This window comes from Lacerta agilis, chromosome 3 (genome assembly GCF_009819535.1).
Source record: "Lacerta agilis isolate rLacAgi1 chromosome 3, rLacAgi1.pri, whole genome shotgun sequence".
NCBI lineage: Eukaryota > Metazoa > Chordata > Lepidosauria > Squamata > Lacertidae > Lacerta > Lacerta agilis.
This window is the reverse complement of record NC_046314.1, coordinates 7,917,083-7,939,944: the sequence shown is the minus strand read 5'-3', so window position 1 is coordinate 7,939,944 and position 22,862 is coordinate 7,917,083. Positions and strand designations below refer to the sequence as shown.

At 42.5% G+C, this 22,862-nt stretch overlaps 2 protein-coding genes across 6 annotated transcripts in view; one reads left to right on the top strand and one right to left on the bottom strand.

The window, feature by feature from the left end:
* The first annotated feature begins 877 nt into the window (after positions 1 to 877).
* Positions 878 to 15,904, top strand: DHRS12 (dehydrogenase/reductase 12). Of its 5 annotated transcripts, none has more exons than XM_033142742.1 (10): positions 878 to 1,000; positions 3,630 to 3,763; positions 5,917 to 5,999; positions 8,984 to 9,076; positions 10,475 to 10,556; positions 11,369 to 11,430; positions 12,456 to 12,560; positions 13,790 to 13,880; positions 14,621 to 14,755; positions 15,100 to 15,904. In XM_033142742.1, the coding sequence occupies exons 1-10, from the start codon at positions 945 to 947 to the stop codon at positions 15,213 to 15,215; spliced, it is 957 nt and encodes a 318-aa protein (XP_032998633.1). In that variant the 5' UTR covers positions 878 to 944; the 3' UTR covers positions 15,216 to 15,904. The 5 variants fall into 5 exon arrangements, 3 of the variants coding, with proteins under 3 accessions (XP_032998633.1, XP_032998632.1, XP_032998634.1); XM_033142741.1 differs by having other exon boundaries at positions 879 to 1,000; positions 14,618 to 14,755; XR_004426170.1 differs by lacking the exon at positions 15,100 to 15,904 and having other exon boundaries at positions 13,765 to 13,880; positions 14,621 to 14,742.
* A 413-nt stretch (positions 15,905 to 16,317) lies between these two features.
* Positions 16,318 to 22,862, bottom strand: part of WDFY2 (WD repeat and FYVE domain containing 2) — a 44,661-nt gene continuing 38,116 nt past the window's right edge. Inside the window, exons 9-12 of the mRNA XM_033142740.1 lie at positions 20,116 to 20,217; positions 18,846 to 18,976; positions 18,462 to 18,570; positions 16,318 to 17,210 (exon numbers count right to left, since the gene is read on the bottom strand). Of these exons, the coding sequence (XP_032998631.1) occupies positions 17,181 to 17,210; positions 18,462 to 18,570; positions 18,846 to 18,976; positions 20,116 to 20,217 (372 nt within the window). The 3' untranslated portion in view covers positions 16,318 to 17,180. The remainder of the gene's footprint in view (positions 17,211 to 18,461; positions 18,571 to 18,845; positions 18,977 to 20,115; positions 20,218 to 22,862) is intronic.

Here is a 22,862-nt window from a genome sequence, read left to right as displayed (position 1 = left end):
TTCATATATGTAGTTGTGTCAACATAAACCTGTTAGTTTATATAGACTTAATGCAGTGCTAACCACCCTCAGGAGTGCAGCCCATGAAATCTATTCTGGCAAAATGCAATCCCTACACATACTTGTCTACTCGGAATAAAGCCTCGTTGGATTAAACAGTTAAATATATAGGACTGCAGATTAAGTTCTGTGTCTCACAGGAATGCACTGCTGGACCTAGAATTTAAGAGAGGGCATTTTTCTGGACATGTGGAAGCAATAGAAGCGGTTGAGGGAGTTGCATGTTATTAAGTCTTTGAAGTTCCACAAGCAAGTGGTCTTCTTGGTTGCAGCGCATAGATAGAAAGACAACAATTATAACTGTGGAAAGGATATCATTCATTACAGTGATTTATGTGCCTTTTCTGTTTACTTCTTAAATTCTACCTCTGACAGTGCAATATAACGGGCCTACTCAGAATAGAAGTAAGCACCGATTGGTTCGATGAGACTTAACCTTCTTCCCCCAGGCCAGGTGTGTTGCCTAAGTTACTTTTGTGTTATACGGTTGACCAGAAACACAGTTAAATAACTGAAGTTTGTGTTTTGCTTCCACAACAAGGCTTTTTGCCTGAGGAGTCAAAAATCAAGGACAAGAGGAGTGTGCCTTGGAGTGAGGGGAAACTCCAGGCGTTGCTGAACTACAATTCCCACTACAACCGGGGCCATTTTGTGTGTGTGCGCGTGTGTGTGTGAGAGAGAGAGTGATGATGGGAGTTACACAAGGATTCCTCTCACACACCCGCTCTAGGCCGGCGGCCCTGCCCGGGAGGCGGCCTCCCTCCCTCCCTCAGGGGCTCAACGCAGCGCCACGGGCGAAGTCAAGGCCCGTCGCCGAGCGCCGCCTCTTCGCCAAAGGAGGAGCCGGGCGACGGAGAGGGAGCGGTCCTCGTCCCGTCCTCGCCATGTCCCTGTACAGGAACTCGGTGTGGTTCGTGAAGGGGCTGCGCCATTACTGCCGGTAAGGGAGCGGGCGGGATGAGGCGGCGCAAGCGAAGCCAAGGGGCAAAGAGAGGCGGGTGGTGGCGTCGGCTGCCATGGCCGTTTCCACACGGCGTTAGCTTATGGAGGGAAAACGGACCCCCCCCCTTGCCCAGTACGTGGGATTTGAGCCCATTCCCCCTCCTCCGCCCCACGCTTTAGGGACTTTTATGTAACGGGAGGGGCGTTTCCACGCGCGGCGCCAAAGCCCCTTTTGCGGGACTTGCGCGCCAAGTTCGCGCGAGCCCCTTTGGGCGCCAGGATTCGAGGGGTCAGTTCGCCGCGAGGCGCAGTTGGAGGGCGGCAGAGAGAGGGTGTGTGTGTGTGTGTGTGTGTGTGTGTGTGTGTGTGTGTGTGCATGCATTAAAAGGTGGTCAAGGCGAACGAGGCGCACCGTTTCTTCACAGGGGGCTCATGAGAAGAACCTTTGCAATTCTAATTAATACATTATTATTAATAGTCCTAACTAAAGTTGTCCCTGCAGTTCCGAGGTTCCGGGTTTCGGTGGTCGCCCCAGCCGTGGTTTCTTCACACACACACCCCGTTTTGCAGCGTTGTATAACTTGTTTTGCATTCAATTGGAAGCTGCGGTGCCATCTAGGAAGCAGGTCTTGCCCGGTTAAAATCTCGCCCTGGGCAAGATTTTAGAGACGTGTGTGTGTGTGTGTAGCTTCATTCACACGACCAAGCAGGGGCTACTCAACAACAACAACAACTTACTCTTTTTTATACTGCCCTTTATCCAGAGATCACAGGGTGGTTCACAACATAAAAGGACAAAATGAAAACACAAAAATATATAATTTTCTCTGATTGTGGAATGCTCTCCACCATCATTACATTAGGCGCCAAGCAAAAGCATTCCTCTTTACCCAGGCCTATGGCTATTAAGTAATCTGTGGTCTGTGAAAGTGGGGGAGAGAACTGTTAAGATGACTATTATTATTAGGCTGTGGCTGTCCCTCAGCATGCTTTTTATTATGTTACTATGTTTTTATCATTGATGTCCATTGGGTCACTAAATGACTAAACAACAACAATGTGTTTTTAATATTGTACACTGCCCTGGGATTGTTTGATAAATGGCGGTATATCAATTTAATAGTAGTAGTAGTAGAGCAAAGCAAAGCAATTATCTGCCTCCCACAGACACATTATGAGCCAAAGGCCTGGTTGAAGAGAAATGTTTTCACCTTGCACCTTCTTTAGCTGCTAGGTGAGTCTCCTTGGGGATGGTGCAGGATCAGGCAGTGACAGGCTCTGTGCAGAGGTTGAGGGCAGGGTCTGCTACCAGGATGGGTACTTGGCAGGGCCACTTTTCCATGAGGACTGTATGCCTGAATGCAGGAAGCTTCAGCAGAGGAAAGTTGTTTTATTTTAACGTATTGGCCTGAGTATAAGCCTCACTTTCCCCCCAAATTCCGACCGTGAAAAGTTAAAAGTGCGGCTTATATTCGCAACCTTACAGTATGCAGCCAGGAGCGCAGGGCAAACGGCACCCGAGGCGAGGAAAGGCCGTCAGCAATGCAACACACTCTCCCGCTCTGCCCAGTATGCAGCCAGGAGCAGCGAGGAAGGGAGTGGCTTAGTAATAGTACTTTATTACGGTCGACGACCAGCACACACACACACACACACAAAGACACATACAGAATAAATAATAAATGCAATTTAAAATTGATCTGAGATTTGATCTAAAAGGGGTTGGACGTATTAAAATTAAAGTACATTAAAAATAATAATTATTGCTTTAAAAGAATAAATTTAGAAATTAATTAAAAAATCAACAATTCAGATTATTATAATACTTAAATCAAAAGAAGGATCAGGAGCCACCTAATTGTGCGGACCGAAGCTTAATAGCGACAGCACAGAACTTTGCCACCGCAGCTGTAACCTTAGGGTTGGCATCTGAGAGGAGCCAACGAGTATAGTGTTCTTCGGGACATCCAGGAGACTCACGTAATAGCGGAGAGATAAGTTCATTCCGTAAAGCCCTATAAAAGCAGCAACGGAGAAGTACGTGGTCTGTAGTCTCTACTTCTCCGGAGTCGCATGGACAGAGTCTGTCGCCCAAAGGAACCCCCCTATACCTCCCATCCAATACGGCAGATGGCAGGACATGATTTCGGGCCAGTGTGAACGCCCTTCTGTGGGATGGGACCTCGAGCTGAGTAAAATACCTAGCTGGGAGTTGTAAGTATCTCCGGGGAGCGGCTTATATTCGGGTACTTTCTCTCCCCCCCCCTCCAATTTTTAAGGTGTGGCTTATATTCAGGTGCGGCTTATATTTGGGCCAATACGGTACTTGAATGTATGTTGTTAGAAATAAAAGTTACTTGTATTTGTAAAACTAAAATTCCAAACCTTTTGTTTTCTGCTAGTACTCTACCATTGTGAAAAGTCAGCTGCTAATAATGCTTGCATTATATATTCAATCTTTATTTTTTATAGTTTACAACAAAAAATACACTTTAGAGGGAGGAATTGAGTAATATTATAAATGTATAAAACATTCAAAAAACTTTTCAATAAAATGTTTTCCCCCCCTTCTGTTTAATATGTAGCTAATATTCTTCCCAAACCTAAGTTTTCATTGGCTTATGCAGGAGTGGCTATGAATCGGCAAGCAAACACTTTGTTCCAGAAGACTTGGAAGTAGATGTAACTGGAAGGTATTTCATGGTCACTGGAGCAAATAGTGGAATTGGCAAGGCGGCTGCAAAAGAGATAGCCAGAAGAGGTAAGTTGAAGCAATACTGCTGCTATTGAGATTATTTCTGAGGCTCAGTTAATACAAAACAAGAGGTCTTATTTTCTCTCCTTAGTTGTACAGCTGTACCTCTTGTTACATCAGTCTCCGGTTGCGTTTTTTCAGGATATGAACGTGGCACACCCGGAAGTGTATACTTCCGGGTTTTGCCATACACAGAAGCGCTCTGCACGTCTCATGCATGCGCAGAAGCACTCTTATCGCGCCACGCATGCAGAAGCAGCGCTCTAGTTGCGGATTTTCGGGGTGCGAACGGCACCCCAGAACAGATTGAGTCTGTAACTAGAGGTGCCACTGTATTGACAACTGCCTGCAGAAACCTGGGTGGGGAGAGGTAGAAGAAAACCATAATATTTAAAGAGAGTGGTTATAGCTAGTTCTTCACCTGTGGTGTGAGCCCGGCTTCCACCTGACTTCACAATTTGCACAACATCTATCAAATTGAATAGTCTTGCTAGGCCCTTCTCCCATGTTGCAGACTGGCTCCTGCAGTTTCTTTCATTTTTCCTTTTAGTGCCACATCTTTATCTGTTCTTCTGTTCAAGGAAGACTTTTAAAAACAGTAGCAATATCTGGCGATTGAAAGGAGTAGTGCATTGCCATGAGTGCTAAACAGGTGGCTTTTGCTGTAATTATGTAGAAGTTGGTTTTTATCTATGTGCCTGCTTTCTGAGAGCTAGGGTCTGAAAATATGCTTTAAATAAGCATGGTCTGCGCACCTCCAAACCAACCCTACATGTTACATCTGTCTTTACATATAGCATGAACCAACTGCTTCACAGTGGCAGACTCAGGGAGATAGCAGTTGTTACAAGCATGAGAATTATAATACAGTAGTACATCGGGTTACAGACCCGATCCGTTCCAGGGTGCCGTTCGCACCCTGAAAAGTCTGCAACCTGAGCGGCACTTTTGCGCATGCACGAAAGCGCGATAGAGTGCTTCTGCGCATGCGCACGCGGCGAAACCCGGAAGTAAACACTTCCGGGTTTGCCACATTCACAACTCGAAAAAACGCAACCCAAAGCAAACGTAACCCGAGGTATGACTGTACTGATAAAGCCCCACTTTGCCCCAGTGTGGATTTGGGAGGCTGCTTACGTAAAAACAACATAGACGATAGAGCTCTCCACAGTACCAAGTAACCCTGAGTGAGCAGCTAAAAGCATTCTTGGTGGTGGTGTGAGCAAAATATTCTCATTTTTTCTATGGCCACCAGTGCTGAAATAGCATGGAGCAGTAGTGTGTCACATTTTCTTTCTCTCTCTCCTATTCCTAACCTCCCATGTCAAGTGGAGGCCAGTCACATGAGTCTTCCTCCTAAAAAAGGGGTGGGGAAAATGGGGGTGGGTGGAGCCAATATGAACAAGCTCTCCCCAAGATCAGGTTTTCAAAGACAGGAGATTATCTTGTCTTGCTCCACTAGCACTTTATTTTAGCAGTCGCTTCCAGTGAATGTAAGAACAAGGATTTGGACTTGGTAATATTTCAAGCGGCCCTGTAAGAGTGTGCTATTCAGAGGCGTACTTAGGTGCTCTTGGTAAGGTGACATTGGCGCCACTGCATCCCTTGCATCCTTGCCAGAGGAGCTGAACCAGAGTGGAGAGGCATGGTTTTTGCCTCCCACCCCCGGGCCTGTGCCCTTGGCGAGGGCCAACCTGGACAGCCCTTAGGTATGCCCCAGGTGCTGTTCAGGTTCGTCATCTAAAATAGCTAAGGGACTTTGAGAGGAATTCAGCATAGCACTGTGACAATTGTTCCATCAGTACAAACATTTCAGGTAACCTGCAGAATGACTCCCCTCTCCTCCTGTTCTGGGGATTATCCTGAGACCTCAAGAACCAATTGGGAGTGGGAGAAGAGGGGAGGAAAAGCCCGATTCTGCTAGCAGAAGTCCTTGCCAGGCTTCCACTAGCAGGGCTCATTAGTTGAATCCAGCCCTTTGCTGCCTGAAGATCTGCCATTTGTCAAAAATTTCTCAATTAGAAAAAGGCATTCTCTTTGCATTTGCACAGATTAAAAATTCTGTCAGATATGAAGCTATATGGAAACTTGATTTGAATATTTCTTTCATGCAGATAGTTCTATAGTCCTTTTCACTGATTGTTTCTGAATTCCTTCAGGGGGACTAGTTCATCTAGTTTGCCGAAACAAAGACAGAGCTGAGGAAGCTAAGAAAGAAATAACAACAGAAACGGGTAATCAGGTAAGAGTTGGCCTTGGATGTTTTTTTCTTCTATGCTTTGTCATTGGAAAGATTACATGTTGCATCCAACTAAGTCATACTCATAGTATATTCATTCAAATTAATGGAAATGACTAAGGTCCTTTTATTTCAGTAAGTTCCAACCCTACAGGTTTTTGTGAGCAATTTGCCTGTTGGCCAGTTGCATTTCTTTTGTTTGATTGAATTTGCCACCGCTGATTAGTGCTACAAATCCTGTCCCTGTTTCTGTGGATGTTTGGAGGTATTTCTTTTTTATTATTTTTTAAAAAATATTTATTTACAATATTATAATTATTATAATACTTTTCATACATCAAAATCATACAGTAAATTACATCACATTGTAATTCTTCCTTATCCAAATTTCTTTCTTTATCCCACCACCAAAATCGCCTCACCACACCCCTCTGACTTCCCTCCGTCACCAATTTGACTTCCGCAAAAAAAGAATGTTGTAAACTTACTTTTGCATTCCAGATTTCCCTTTATATTAATTTATATATTGATTCACCAATTCATTTCTAAATTTTCTGTCTCATTTACTTCATATCTCTTAATCAAGGCGCGATAGTATATTAGTTTTTGAGCAATATTTTACCATGTAATCCTCATAGCATTTCCATTCATCTTTTAACTTTTGTTTGGATTGATTTCTTATTGCGGCCGTTAATTTTGCCAATGATAAATACTTAATTTGCAAATCCATTCCTCCTTTGTTGGGACCCTCTGTGCTTTCCAATTCGGCACTATGACTACCCTAGCGGCAGTGCTTGCATACAGGAAGATTTTTTCCTTTCTCTGTAGTATTTCTTCGTCTAATAGCCCTAGTAAATATACTTCAGGTCCTTTACTAATCAATTTTTTAAGCATCTTTTTCATTTCTTCATGTACCATTATCCAATTTTTTAAAATTTGTTCATACACATATGCATTATCGTTCCTGTTTCTATATTACATCTCCAGCACAGATTCAACCTCAATTTATACACCCTAACTAATTTTACTGGCGTTAAATATCACCTATAAAACATCTTAATAAAGTTCTCCTTTACCGTATACGAGGCGGTAAATTTTATGTCCTCTTTCCAGAGTTTTCCCCATTGCTCAACATAAATTGTATGTCCGAGATCTTTAGACCATTTTACAATTGTTTCCTTGATTTCTTCCTCCATAAATCCTAATTACAGGTAGGCAGCCGTGTTGTTCTGCCATAGTCAAGTCAAAATAAAAAAATAAAAAAATTCCTTCCAGTAGCACCTTAGAGACCAACTAAGTTTGTTCTTAAATTATATGTCTCAGATAATAATTTTGTATTATTTTGGATTACTTCGCTATCAAATTTAGAATCTTCTTTGGAGAAACCTTCCTTTTGATCCACAATGAAAACACTTCTCAATTGTATATACTGCCACCTATCTATTCCAAACATTCTTACTTCCTCGAAAGCCTTTAATCTATATTTCCCTTGTTCTTCTTTTATTAACTGTTTATAAGTTGGTCACTTTGACCTTGTATTTAACTTATTTAATGCAAAGGCTTCAATCGGCAAAATCCACCACGGTGTTTTCAACTCTGCATATCTTCTATATTCCAGATTTTAAATAATGTTCCTCTTAATATGTGACTTGTAAATTCCTTATTTACCTTACCTTTATCATAATTAAGGTATGCATGCCATCCATAGCTACAATTGAAGCTTTCAAGGTCTAATATTTTAGTTTTTTCCAATTTGATCCACTCTCTTATCCAAATCAGGCATTCTGCCTCATAATACAATTTTAAATTTGGTAGTGCCAATCCCCTTCTTTTCTGTCCGTTAATAATTTATATTTTATACGTGGTTTCTTCCCATGCCATATAAATGTTGTAATATCTCTCCTCCATTCCTCAAAACAGTTACCTTTAATTATGATTGGGATGGTTTGAAACCGGTAAAGCATTTTAGGCAAAACATTCATCTTAATTATCAACACGCTTCCCCATAATGATAAGTGTTTGTTTGGAGGTATTTCAGCTCCTGGAATTTGAAATAAATAATGATTGTTTTTTGAAATATGGAACCTGGTATTCAACAGTGGGCAGACAAGTTCCACCACAGTTGCAGCTGGATCAGCTAAATGGAGGATTTTCATTCCATGTGTTGACTCAGATGATATTTCTAGTGCATAGCTAAAAGTAAGATAAAAAAAAAAACACCGGAAATTATTAGTATCCTTTTTAAAAAAAATAGATGCTGCAGCATCTAAGGGAGTGACAAATATTGCCACAAATGCCCAACAGTCAATTGCGCATTAAAACTGCTTTAAAACTAAGAAAATGTGCTCCCTCTTTGGATCCATCTGTGCTATGCTGTAATTTAAAGCAGTGTTATGCTACTTTAAACAGTCACTGTTTCTCCCAATAAATTTTGCATGATGCTGAGATTAAAATCTTTACCTCTGAGTCTCAGACAATGGTACCATCATTACCTTGTACGCACTTGCATTTGTGGAGTAAGCAGTCGCTGCAGTGAGCAGCAGCTACATTATCAGAAAAATGGACTCTCATTCTATCCTCTCCCTTCTATGGAATCCTGAGACAATAATAGCTTCTAGAGCTATGAATCTCATTGTGGGCAGCATCTGTAAGTTGCCAGGTTACTTCTTATGCAACACATGAAACAGTTCTCACAATCCTATGTTATGTTTTGCATTTTTTGCTGCTTGGATTTCTCTATCTACAAATATTCAAAGATTCTCTCTGCCATTTAGATACAGCTTGGCTAATTGGATATATTGTGTTTCTGCTATCTGATTATGTAGTGTTGTTAAAGCATGTTAAATGAATCCTTTCAATCTTGTGGTGGGGTGATTGAGCTGTGCTTGGGATGTAAGATTTGGAGCCAGTAATGCTGCAGAAAGCTAGTGAATTGGTTGTACAATTTTTTTTTGTTGGTTAACATCTCTTCTTTTCTCCTTTCCTAGAATGTTTTTATCCATATTCTGGACATGTCTGACCCCAAAGGAATTTGGGAATTTGCTGAACGGTTCAAGAATGAACACAGATTAAACGTCTTGGTGAGTTGGGAAGTTAAAAGTGAAGCTCCTCTAGGGATTTGGTGGGCTGCCAAACACATTGACATCAGAATTTGAAACTCCCATTGTTCTAGGTCAGGGGTCAGCAATGAGCTGCCCCAGAACTGAGCTGCTCACCTGGTGAGTCCCGGCGTGCTGCGCTAAAGCAGCACTGCGCGGGGACTCTTCCGCGGCTCTGAAAAGCGCCGGAAATCACTTCTGCACAGGTGTGATTTTGGGCATCTGGGCATGCGCAGAAGCGATTTCCAGCATTATGCTGTGCCAGCCCGTCCCACGGAGTGATCCCCCAGGCAAGGTAAACTTTGCCGACCCTTGTTCTAGGTGCATTTTGTGACAGGAAATTTCAATAACGCGAACAGTTTCTGAGCTGTGGAAGCTGTACTGTGCCTAAGTTTTCAGATTAAAACTGCCACTGCTGGAACAAAAAGAGGACCCTTTTCTGCCTCCCCACTTACAGCCACTCTCTGAGAACCTGAGAAGGGACCCTCATAAGAATTATTTGGGGGGTGGCATGGGAAGTATGGCTTTGTTTTTTGTAGTCTTCAGATGAGTACTAGACCATGTGAAAAATGAATATAAGATTTTAGCTGCAGTTAATTCATTTTCAGATTTGTATTCTTGTTATTAAAAAGTGCGCCTAGACATTCTGTTGCGATGCCCGTAACCTAGGTTTAAGGTGCCATTTAGTTCCTAGCTTTCACATCTCAGTTTCTAACACTGATTGACACTACCTAGTACAGGGGTCAGCAAACTTACCTTGCCTCGGGCCGGTGTCTCCAGCACCGATCACGCAACGCTATTTCTCGTGCACTTCTGGGTTGGAGCACCGGAAACAGCACGGGCATCCTCCGACCCAGAAGTGTACAGCTGTGCCGTGCCGGTAAGAGCGGGTGGCGGGGGTCACCGCGAACCGGATAAATGAGTCCCTCGGGCCGTATCCGGCCCGCAGGCCTTAGTTTGGAGACTTCTTGCCTAGTAACTAGCAGTTACTTGCTTGAACAAGAAACAGTTTGGTAATATTCTTTGTGCTGCCAGCACTGTAGCCAGAAATTCTAAATTTCTGTGCAAGCGTCATTTTCATATGGTGGCTTAATGCTGCACAGTTGAGATTTATCATTCTTTAAAGTATTGTATGCAGCATAGTGCTTTGACTCCCATAAATGGGAAGCTGCCTTGCTCCTTTCAAACCATTGGTCCACCTTGCTCAGTATACAGTATTCTATTATCTATACTGGCTGGTAGTGGCTCTTCAGGGTTCCAGATGAGAGTTGTTTCCAGTCCTACCCAATTTAACCTAGAACTTTCTGCATATTCAAAGCGCATGCTCTACCACTATGGCATAGCACAGATACATATTTTAACTATATTTTCTTCTTGTAGATCAACAACGCAGGCTGCATGGTAAACCAAAGAGAACTAACGAAAGATGGGCTTGAAAAGAATTTTGCTACAAATACTTTGGGTATGTAGGGCAGTTTTCCTCAGAAGTTGTTGTTGTCTGGAAGTGGAGGTTGTGCATTTCTGAAGGGTTGTTCTGATGCCTGAGTAAGCTTGACTAATGTTTATAATATCTAATAGGGCCTCCTGACACATATAGATTGAACACCCAGTTCAGTCTTTTAAAAAGCAACAACACAGAGGAAGAAACATGCGTATAGAAATAACATACTATTGAACTGGATTGCCATAAATAACTTTCAGATTGTTTTCTTCCTTGTCCAGTTAGGGTCAGACAAGAAGCAGTGGGTTTAGACTGAAGGAAGGTAGTCTTGGGTTTAACTCTGTAAGATAGAGCGGTTCAGTTTCTTGGTTGTGAAATGTATCTCTGGAATTTAGATTAACAGGTTAAACGGGTGTATGCTGCTGCTTTAGGGCATGGAATTGTACTTGGATAAGTAATTATATATCAGGTTTTTAACTTGGTGCATTATTTGAATGGTGATCTCAAATAACAGGGTGCTTCATGGTCCAAGTACAAAGTTTTAATGCTGTGTACTTTGCTAACTGAAGGAGTGCTACTGCACTCATGTCCTGCTCATGGTTGTCCCATGGGCATCTGGTTTGCTGCAGTGAGAATAGAGTGCTTGACCCTAGATGGAGATTGTCCTGATGCAACAGGGCTCTTCGTTTTACTTCTCTTTAAAAGCCTTGTGAAATGTGGAGCAATCCATCCAGCTGAAGGGTAGGAGAATGAAGTTTTATTAAATATATGAACAAACAAAAAAACAACTTTTGGAAGGTAATTCATGCTAAACATTTTTATTTATTTTCTAGGTACATATATTTTAACAACAGCCCTTCTACCTCTCTTGGAAAGAGAAGATGACCCTAGAGTTGTAAGTTTGTATGTCTTATTTTGGGGGCACTTGGCTATCCCTTTCATTGTCATTCCTGTTCTCAATATTCATAATTCCTCGGGCAAGTAGCTGCTCTACTGTTGGGCAAAGGGGCCCTATCAATTAGGATTTTCCTCACTGCAGGCAGACCACTCTCTCCACCTTCAGAGGAAGAGATATGAAATGTTCTGTAGTCTGGCAACCTACCCAAGGACAGGAGGATGGTGAGGCTCATTGCAGCTAATAGCATCTTAATTGGGGAACAAACTAATTTAACGTCTGACTCAATACCATGACAAACCACTGCATATGCTGGCACAAATGTTGTGGTGCTAACATGTACCTTCGTGCTTCACTGAAACAGTTTTATTTACACAATACAAAACGCTTGGTGCAAGCGAAGCAGTTTAATTGCCTCATTTAGACTAGTGTTTGCCCTCCTGAGTGGGAAGCAATGTTTTCCATTGTGTCAGAAGCCACTGAGTGTTTAAAAGAATTTATCATTCCAGTTTACAAATGAATTATTTCCAACAGCGGTGTATAAAAGGTTCAGTTATATATTTCCAAGGGGAAAGAGTGTCATAGACAAAGAGAGATTTGGCCTGTTCTGATTGATGTGGTTGCATTTTGTGCAAGAACCTTTGGAACGTTCGATTTGAGTAATTAATCCACGCTTGCAGTGTGACTTTTAAAGGGCCGTTGGCAAGATAGAAACCAACAGGGCTGTTGAGGGAGTCGGCCAGCATTGTGAATGACTCTGAATTTCAGCATTCAGTTGCCACTCCTTGGGTAGGGGGCTTGTGGCACTAGATGTTGGACTGTATGTCTCATCACCCCATGCTGGCTGAGGCTGAATGCAGCTGGGATCCAACATCTGGAGGGCCACAGGTTCCCCACCCATGCTTTAGGTAAACTGCTAAACTTACATTGTCATTGTCATTATCTATCCAAGTTGCATGTGAAGACAAGTCTAGTTGTAGATAAGGATTTCATAGTTCCTTTGGTTTGTTTATTTTATTTTGCAGATCACTGTCTCCTCAGGAGGAATGTTAGTTCAGAAACTAGATGTATCAAACTTGCAATCAGAGAATGTGGCATTTGATGGGACAATGGTCTATGCGCAGAATAAGGTAAGATCTATAGTTCTTGAACTAACAGCCACAGACTACGTAGCTGCTTTGCAATCCTGTATTTTTGTCACACTATACATTTAATGTACTTTGCCGGCTCTTTCTATAGACAATTCTTTAAAATATTCTATGTAAAGTCTTGTCTTACAACCAGCACCCATGACTGTTGAGGTATTGGGACAATTACACACTTGTCAAGTTGGGTCTTTATTTACATAGAAAAGACTCCTTTAATTCACTGTATCTGGTAGAGGCATTGATTCAGTTCGGAGATTCTAAACTTGTAGGGCTGCATCCAACATTCTTAAATCCAGAGATTATTTACTGTTAAGTAAATAGATTATTTGGGACGCGGGTGGCGCTGTGGGTTAAACCACAGAGCCTAGGGCTTGCCGATCAGAAGGTCAGCGGTTCGAATGCCCGCGACAGGGTGAGCTCCCGTTGCTCGGTCCCTGCTCCTGCCAACCTAGCAGTTTGAAAGCACGCAGTGCAAGTAGATAAATAGGTACCGTTCCAGCGGGAAGGTAAACGGCGTTTCCATGCGTTGCTCTGGTTCACCAGAAGCTGCTTAGTCATGCTGGCCACATGACCCAAAAGCTGTACACCGGCTCCCTCGGCCAGTAAAGTGAGATGAGCGCCGCAACCCCAGAGTCATCCGCGACTGGACCTAATGTTCAGGCATCCCTTTACCTTTTAAATAGATTATTTACTAGTTATTATTTAAGAGAAACTTGCTTTTTAAAAAAGTATTTTTCCACCCTGGTTTCAGGAGTAAGATTTTTGGGGGGGGGGAGACGACGACTTTATTGGGCAGTACCAAATGGGTGGTCATTCTCCACTTGCTTGAAGGCAGGAGAAAATGTCATTACCTTTGCATCACCCTCTTGGAATGGTAGTTCATTTTTCCTGCTTTGCTTGAAGCAGACCAGATTTCAGTGGTGTTCTTCTGGCCTAGTTTGTGTCATGTGTAGTGAGTGTGCAATAAACTTAACAGAGGATAACAGGGGGCTACACTTGAGGGCGGCTCCTCCGCCCTTCTCTCATCTAAAACTGTTATAGAAATAGAAACCTGCCCTGTTGTCACACACAAAGAAGGCAGAGCAGAGCTAGCTGCAGTGCTGAGCTTCCCAAAAAAAATAACTGCTGCGTAAGTCGATACTGAATATGAAGGTGCCAGACTAATGGCCTATTGATCTTTTTTCAGTTTTATGCCTTTTGTCGTATCCTAGAGACAGCAAGTGGTCTTGACAGAACAGTGGGCTAAAGCACATCCCCGTGTTCACTTTTCTTCTATGCATCCTGGCTGGGCAGATACTCCAGGTACTTGTTGAGCAGAAATATTTAATCTCTTTGGCTAAATCAGGAGTGGGCCTCCAGCTGTTACTAGACTACAAACTGCATCATTCCCAAATGTTGGCTGGGACTGATAGGAGTTAAGAGCCCAACCTCCACTCCAGAGCTAAACAGAGTGTGTATTTGGCTATTATATGAAGGGGATGGGAGAAATAGTGGTGAAGTGGCACACCCTTATTATTCCTTTTTCTCTTTGAACTTTTGCATTTCTTTGTTGGTAACCTGAGAACAAATAGATGTGGTTCCTCGGCACTTGCAGAGCACTAGGCTCAGGGATAGAGAACCTTTTGGAAGCCAATTCTCTTCAGCCCTGGTGAATGGTGAGAGGTGACAGGATTCTGTTCAACAGCTTCTGGAAGGTCATAGGTTCACCTCATCCTCTGTTTAGCTGCTTTGGAGAATTCCTGCCACCTCGCAGGTAACTTGTGCCCATGCATAACTTCAAGCACACTTCATTAAGTATGTTTAAAGGTCTCTGCGTTATCCAAGTGCTTAGGTAGTGTGAGGAAGAATAGAATCTGGTAGCATAAAATCATATGGAGTGTTAAGATTTGTATGAAGAAATGTCCAAGGGCCTTTTTGTAGACCAAAGCCCTGGGCAGAGCTGAAGATGACGGTAGTGGCAGTCGAAGAGCATGATTAGTGGTAGACATGTGTTTGTTGGGAAGCTGTTACATATGCTTATCACAACTGTCACCTTGCAGCAGTGAGGTCATCTATGCCAGATTTCTACGAGAAAATGAAGAATAGATTGCGGACGGAGGGCCAGGGGGCAGACACGGTGGTATGGCTTGCAGTCTCCCATGAAGCAGGCAAGCAAGCAAGCGGGCAGTTCTTCCAAGGTAAGGGAGTTAATGTATCATTGAATTCAGTATAATAGAGGAGGACAAAATAAGCTGTCCCTAGTTATATATATAAACCAAATAGAGTAAACCTGAAAAAATGAACACATTGAACTCGTATACAAACCATACAGGGCTGGGATTGGCTGCAACTCCCTACTGAATATATATTGTGGAAACTTGGTTTTGTTGTGCTACCATGAAGCAGCCCTAACTTTATGAACATTTACATTCCTGCAAGCTCTGTCCTCCCTTCAACTCACTGAGAGGAAGTTCAGAAGGGCAGGTTCTAGAACCCAGGTTCTTGATTGTTGAAATAACTTATTTTGCCCTTTTGTTTCCAGACCGGCAGCCTGTTCCAACCCACTTACCACTTGCACAGACAAAAGCTTCACCTGGTGATGAAGAAAAACTGTTGCAGTCTCTGGAAGAGCTCTCACAAAAGTTTAAACCCAGATAATCACTAGAGTCTAGAAGCATTAACAGTGTGTACTGAACTAGTGACCTCTTGACAATCTGCAATTGGAAAGCTATAATACATGCAAGTGAGTATATAATCCAATAACATGCTTTATTATAGGGCAGGAGGAAAGGCACTGTTAAAAATTCAGTGATTCTGTTTTGACATGTTTTGCATCTTGATAATTTCCTCCTTGTCATGCTGTAACTTCTGTATCCCCTTTATTACCCATTTCACATTTGTTGTTTTAAAAATTCCAAATACTTGGGGAAGAGATGCTGTGACGGTTAGTGCTTGTATTACTAACCTTCCAGTGGGAGCACAGTGTCTATTTTTTAAAAATCTCTCAAGGTGCTAATTGTAAGAAGGCTTGGGCACGTCTCCTTTTTATGTAATAATCATGCATCAAGAATGCCCACTGTGCCACAATAAGTATTAAACAGCCCACCTGCTGGAATCACAGAATTGTGGCGTTGGAAGGGACCTAAAGGGTCATCCAGTCCAACTCCCCTGCAATGCAGGAATACTAGATTATACACAAAAGGTGGCCATCCAACCTCTGCTTAAAAACCTCTGTAGAATTGTAAATTTGCTAGAGTGTATAAATATTTTTGAAATTGTATTTTGGTTTGCACTTCTGAAGTTTTCCTGCAAAAAAATCTAATTAAAACCTAATGTTTGAAAAAGCATTCTGTTTGTTCCAAGCCATCCTTTTTTTGAAGCTACATTTAAGTTCATAAAGACATCTGTATGAATTATATAAAGTCATATTTAAGTTGGCAGTATTTTGCATAGTTTCTTACGTAGATAAAGCTCATATATTTGGTATCACTTGGCAGTCAGCATACAGTCTTCTTGATGTGAATGAAGTTAACATATATTTGCACACTGCTATCAAAAATCCCAGCAGTGAAAGTTGAGTGGAAGTTTCCCTGTAGGAGGATCTTCCCAGTTTGGATTTTTTTTTAAAAAATAAATGGCAGAGGTTTATAAAATAGATGAGTCTCCTATTATTACCAGGTGCTATGAAAGAAAGTTTTTATTTCAGCAATTTACTTTTTGAAAAAGGCAGCAAAACACGAAATTTAACCGCATTAATTGGGGGAGGGGGCAACATTGAGAATTAGAAACAAATTACAGTTATCAGCAATTTTAAAAACGCATCCTGCCAGAAATGACAGGAATGGAATAGTTAGTTTCAAACCATGCCCAGTAACACTAGCATAATTCTCACCCTGCCTTCTAAAAAAAAAAATGTTCAGTTATCATTGGTCCAGCTAAACAAGAATATTTCCACACTGACAAGGTATGGCAATCGCATACAACTATTTTATGCTGCCCTCAGTTTGAACTGGTTTCTATGCTCATGGGTCAAACCTGAAAAATAGTTTAGCAACTTTCAAATTTGTTGCTAAACAAGCATTTCTCTTGGCTATGCAATGAAAAAGACTGGACATTGTCTAACTTTTTTCTCCCCCTCACAACCCACAGTGCCATTTGCTAGAATGTCGTTGCAAAGACGACCTTTACTGTTAAGGTTCTTGCTCAATGACTCTGCTGGAAAAGATAGAAAGAGGAATCCTTTGCTTTTAGCCCCTAAGAGCAGATCCAGCCTTTCCAACCTAATATTGCAGAATGCTACTCACATTTGCAAGAATTCCTCCATGCCAAACAGCACAAGTCGACAGAGAACATGAAACACAAACCGCACCGCACACAGACTCCCCAGACAAGTTCCAAATGGCTGAGCAGAGCCAGATTGTATAGTTGTTAAGTTTAAAAAAAATATTTCTTGCATTTTGAGAACAAAGAAGTAGAGTGTTTGGTGCAAGTGTTCACCCTGGATCTAGTACATCACTTGAAAAACCATCCGGAAGTTAACAGTCGCCACACAGCTTGCTTCATCTTCTGCAGTACATTAAGAATCCCTTCTTCAGTAATGCTGCTTTGTGTTTCACCGATGCATCAAGATACTACAGGTGTCATATCCCACAACTGTTAAAAAGATACAAATGGGGACAGTAAGAAGAGATTCAGGTCAGAATTATTTGTGGATACTGTGGTACCTTGGATTAAGAACTTAATTCATTCTGGAGGTCCGTTCTTAACCTGAAACAGTTCTTAACCTGAGGTACCACTTTAGCTAATGGGGCCTCCCGCTGCTGCCGCACCACCAGAGCACAATTTCTGTTCTCATCCTGAAGCAAAGTTCTTAACCCGAGGTACTATTTCTGGGTTAGCAGAGTCTCTAACCTGAAGCGTCTGTAACCCGAGGTACCACTGTAGTCTTAACAAGTCTATACCACAAGGCCTTCTGATGACAGCAGGCAGGGTAGAACCCAATGAGGGACAGATAAACCCAAAACAGTCTGCCTCTTCACAAAAGTGTTAGATATATACCGGTAAGCTAATTGCCAAATGCCACCTTAAACCTAAGCTGTGGTCACCACAACAGAATGTCTAGGCACCATTTCCCCACAATGGAATTACTCATTTCATTTTTATACCACTTTATATTTTAAATAAAAATCTCACATTAAAACATCAAATAAAGCAATCCAGAATAAAACAAACTCAAACTCCAAGGAAAATAAAATATCCTTCTCTAAGTGACATTTTATTTTCCCCATATCTACTTAATTTAGGGACGCGGGTGGTGCTGTGGTCTAAACCACAGAGCCTAGGGCTTGCCGATCAGAAGGGTGGCGGTTCAAATCCCCGCAATGGTGTGAGCTCCCATTGCTCGGTCCCTGCTCCTGCCAACCTAGCAGTTTGAAAGCACATCAAAGTGCAAGTATATATACAGGTACTGCTCTGGCGGGAAGGTAAATGACATTTCTGTGCGCTGCTCTGGTTTCGCCAGAAGCGGCTTAGCCATGCTGGCCACATGACCCAAAGCTGTCTGCGGACAAATGCCAGCTCCCTTGGCCAGTAAAGTGAGATGAGAGCCGCAGCCCCAGAGTCCTCCGCGACTGGACTTAACAGTCAGGAGTCCCTTTACCTTTACTTAATTTACATAGCTGCCCCATAGCAGAAGTACTGTAAGAAGTCAGTGTGGTATAGTGGTTAGTGTTGTACTAGGAACCGGGAGATCAGGGTTGAAAAATCTCCACTCTCAAGTCATGAAGCTCACTGGGTGACCTCTGGCCAGTCACAGGGTCCTTGAAATTATAAATAGCAAAACAACGGTAATTCTGCCTTGTGATATAGGGGGCAAACCTATAAATACCACCAGGCGATACTTACCTTAATAACTTTGTCTGTCCCAGATGTCAGGAGCCACCCTCGTGTTGCATCAAAGTGTACATGGACGACATGGTGTTTGCTGTCATGGAAAGTGGCTGTGGGAGCACGCCTGAGGGAAGAGCAAACGATGAGTGAAACACAAGCTCTGCTTTAGAGAGGGTGGTGGAATCTATTAGCAAGTTGATTTCTCATGTCTGCATTGCTCTGAGGGAGCATCACTATGGACACATAATTCTTAAGGCCCGGAGAAGAGAATTTCCAACATTTAGTCTGTTGCAATATCAGTTTCCCCACAGAAACTGGAATGTTTAGTCATGGACGGGTAGAAGGCAGGATAGGTAGACAACAAGGAAGGAGGGGAGAAGACCAGGGACTGCTACTTACTCCTCATCTGTTATTGATTCGTAACAACTATCGCAGACTCTCACGTCAAATTCGAACCCCATCAGTGGTATGGAAGAGCGCTTTGAACTGCACTTGCCACATACTGCTTTCCCGCATTTCCGGCAATGGTGCTGAAATTAAAAACACAGCGAAGCACCACTTGGACGAGATGAAAGAACAAGGCCAGATATATTTGTTTACATGTTGTAGCCTATCCTACAAAAGGGAGTTACAAGGGTATTTTGTAAGATTTGTCAATCCGGATCAAGAATTAGCAACCTATTCTGGAGAGGAGGAAAAAGGTGGAGCTGTTCATAGCTCCGACTCTCTCTAAACCAGCATTTCATAACACAAAGCCACTATTTCTGTAAGAGACATGGCTTGCCTTAAAAAAGAAAACTAGACTGTGAAACATCCCATCTCAACATAGGATCAAGTGCCCTTGAAAGCCAGAGACACAGCAAAATGAAAATCTGTGGCAAAACAAGTTCCCAAAACCTTCCAATTATGACAATCACATTTGACTTACAACTGCAGCCTTCTCATTTATTTGAATGCTTCAACAATTTAACCATTTATTATTGGTGGTAATAAGTTTACCTACAGCTTGTATGCTAAGTAACATGAGCAGAAGGAAAATAAAACTTGTGTTATATTTGAACAATGGATGATTTCACATTTCCCCAGCAGCTCCCCACACAGCTGAGCAAAGCCCACACTATTTTCTTCAAAGGGCAAGGTATTCTGTTATCCCCTGATATCCCCTTCTTGATGACATCCACATTTTAAGTACAGGGAGCAGGGTCCACCCATGAGGCAAAGCGAGACAACCAACTCAGGATCCACAGGGGCAGCAGATCCCAATGAAGATCTTAATCCCCCTCCTCCTACCCTGGCGGAAAGAGGGGCACCATTTTGTGGTTCACCTCAGGTGCCAATATGTCTTGGGCTGGCCCTAACATGGAGGAACTGAGAAATCCACTGCAAACACCTATAAGTATTGCACAGGGTTTGAAAATATTACATTATTTCAGTGGGAAAGGTGCTTATCTACACCAGTCCCATTTTAACTAATTAGTGCAGATTCATTTCCATAGGCTTCTTTTTGCAAACCTTGGATTTCACTCGAGCCTAGTGATACTCTCATCTTGGCTGTGTGAGCTATATAAGGATCCACATTAGGTGAATGAGTTCACTATTTAATGTAGACACTGATCAAGTGAAAACAGGAGTGTTCCTTCAATTATTTAAGGAGCAGCATACCACATACCTGTCTAAGGCCTATTTTCTTGCAATCCCACATTTGTTTGAAGTTCCAGAAGAACGGCTGATCACACTTCTGACAAGAGTCGCTATCCAGCCATTCAGGCGTCTAATGCAAGAACGAAGATGGAAAAAGCATCAAGTCCAACTGCAAGAGGATTCTATATACAGATCAAAACGGTAACAGGATTAGGGCCTCTTACGACGTCCAAGCTAACACTCCACTATGGGGCTGCTTCTACCATGCAGCCAATAAATTCCACATTAAAGTACTTCGTGCAAGTTAGCACATTTTATACACATCTTCTTATTTTGCAGAGTTTACCTACAGGGCCTGATAGGCAAGAAGTTACAGGGCAAACATGGTTTCGCAACACTGTGTATACTAATGACGCAGCACTAGTGGGCAGGAAAAGATGTCTTAATGCTTTGCATTCCTTGTCCATTTCTCCATGAAACCTTCCCCCAGCATGCTCTGAGAACAGAAATAAGCTAACAAGAGAAAAACTGGCTTGGAGAAGGACTGGTAGCAGGGGAAGCATCAAGCATTTCCTTTCCCACCTGTCATTTCTCTTCTGTCAAGTGACTTTTTACCCCACACATTACTCTTAACCAGCAAACATCTCTTTTGCCAGGATAATATATAGTCTCACCCTGAGTTGAGAATGGTGTGGCTGAATTAAATACATTTAATTATAAGCAAATTTCAGAGTCCCTGATGCTGAAAAGCGGTTTCCCATCAGAACGAGACGATCTCAGCTTCACAAAAGGCCACTTTTAATAAACTCAAATCTGGTTACGAGCATCAAATCTCACCACAGACAAGAGTGCCAACAAAAAGAAACCCTTTGAAATCCTGAATGCAGAGAGGGAGGGCCACTTCACTAGCTGACCCAGTCCCTGCTGACTCTGCATGTTCAGCTGGCAATAAGAAGGGGCCGCATGTGTACAGGGTCTCACTTGTGTACATTGGGAAACCAGTGCATGTCAAAGTTCCCAGTCATGCATATAGATGTTATGCCTATAGGACTCATTCTGCCCTTTTGCGTGACCTGCTTGGGATCAGGGATGGGGCCACTGGCCACAATACTGCTCCCTCCTCCATTTGGTCAGTCTACGCATAAAATGAGAGAGTATACAGAGATACTGGTTTCCTCCGTCTACTGCCTAAAAGGAAAATGCCATTTATTTGGATACAAACCAGACCAGTTCCCCAGGCCCTCGTTTAACACATCTGTTCAGAATAGCTGGTCTTTTACATCAGAATCTTTGCTTGCTGACAGCCTGACCCATCTGTAAGCCCATTTCAACCTGACTATCAGTCTTATAAAGTAGAAGGCTAAGAGAATCCCACTGTCAGGGGTGGAGAATTTCAGGCCTGGGGGTTGAATGTGGTACTCCTGGCCACTCACTATCTGACCTTATATCTGAGGAATACTGCTCAGGCCACATCCCCTCTCTCCTGGCTGTATCCTTCAGCAAATCTGCTCTGTGCCCTCCATAAGCGCTTTCCCCAGGATGGACTGTGCACTTTAACTGTGGAAATGTCTCCTGCTCACCTGGGTGGAAGTTGGATAGAGACAGAGACTGTATACACAGGTACGTACATATGGAGACAGAAACCTCTGACATGGGGTTGGAAGGTAGCACACTGAACAGGTCTGTTACTCCAACTACTTTTACCTCTAGTCGCACCCATTTTAACTTCTAGCTCTCCAGAGGTTGCTCATAAGGGAATGCAGCCTTCAAGATGAAGGTTTTCCCCACCCCTGAGATATAGGGACACATGAGACAGAAAATCTGCACCTCAACCCTGGACACTGGACTCAAGCGCCACCTGTTCATTACCAAGTGCATCTCTGTAATCATGAGACACGGCTTTGAAAAATAGGCACAGAGATTTATTTATTTTTTAATCCAAGTTCTATTCCAAGAGCCGGATTCCATACAGAACAAATTAAAATTTAACCGAAGCAGTCATTCCAGTCCAGTGACTGTGTATGTCTAGGATTATAGACTGTAACTGCAATGCCCTGCAAAGCATTGTCCTGTCCAACAGGTACTAGTTCTGCCATCCTTAATGGTGCAAGACTGGAATGACATGTACAACTCAGCAGGGAAGTCATTCAGGGCAAAACAGAAACTTGCAGTTTGTGTGAGGCAAAACAAAACCTTTGTTTTTCTAACTACAGCAGCAGAACTCTCCACAGGTTGGAAACTAGCCTGTAGCTAATAGTTAAGAGTCTTTTCCTCCTGCTTTTTCAAAACAAGGAACAAGATTATTGTTAGAAACCCAGTGGGGACTTTGTATTCCCAGAAATGGATCTGCAGATCAAGCCAGCACCAGGTTAAGACTGGGAATTTTGAAGAGGTTTGCATTAATCTGTGATCTGTTTTTTTTGAATATGGGAGGTTCTTTTTAGTTTTATTGCCTCTTGTTGTTAGTGTATGCCAGGATGGATCTGTCTAAAGTGCAGGATACAAATTTTGGAAATAAACACATGGCTGACATTTTTTAGATGAAAGAGCCATTTTCCAATTACTGTCTCTAGTCTTTGTTCAAGGCAAGCTTGTTTAACCCTGTTGAATACTGCTTACAACTTGCCCCACCCCAAGTTCAAAACAGAAAGGTCTGCTGCTACAAATCTGTATCAGGCAATACTATAATAACAACAGAGAAATTCTTAAGAGTAACAGCATTTAATGTTTCGAGATTGGAAATTCATGTCTGTAATAGGCAAGGCATTCTACAAA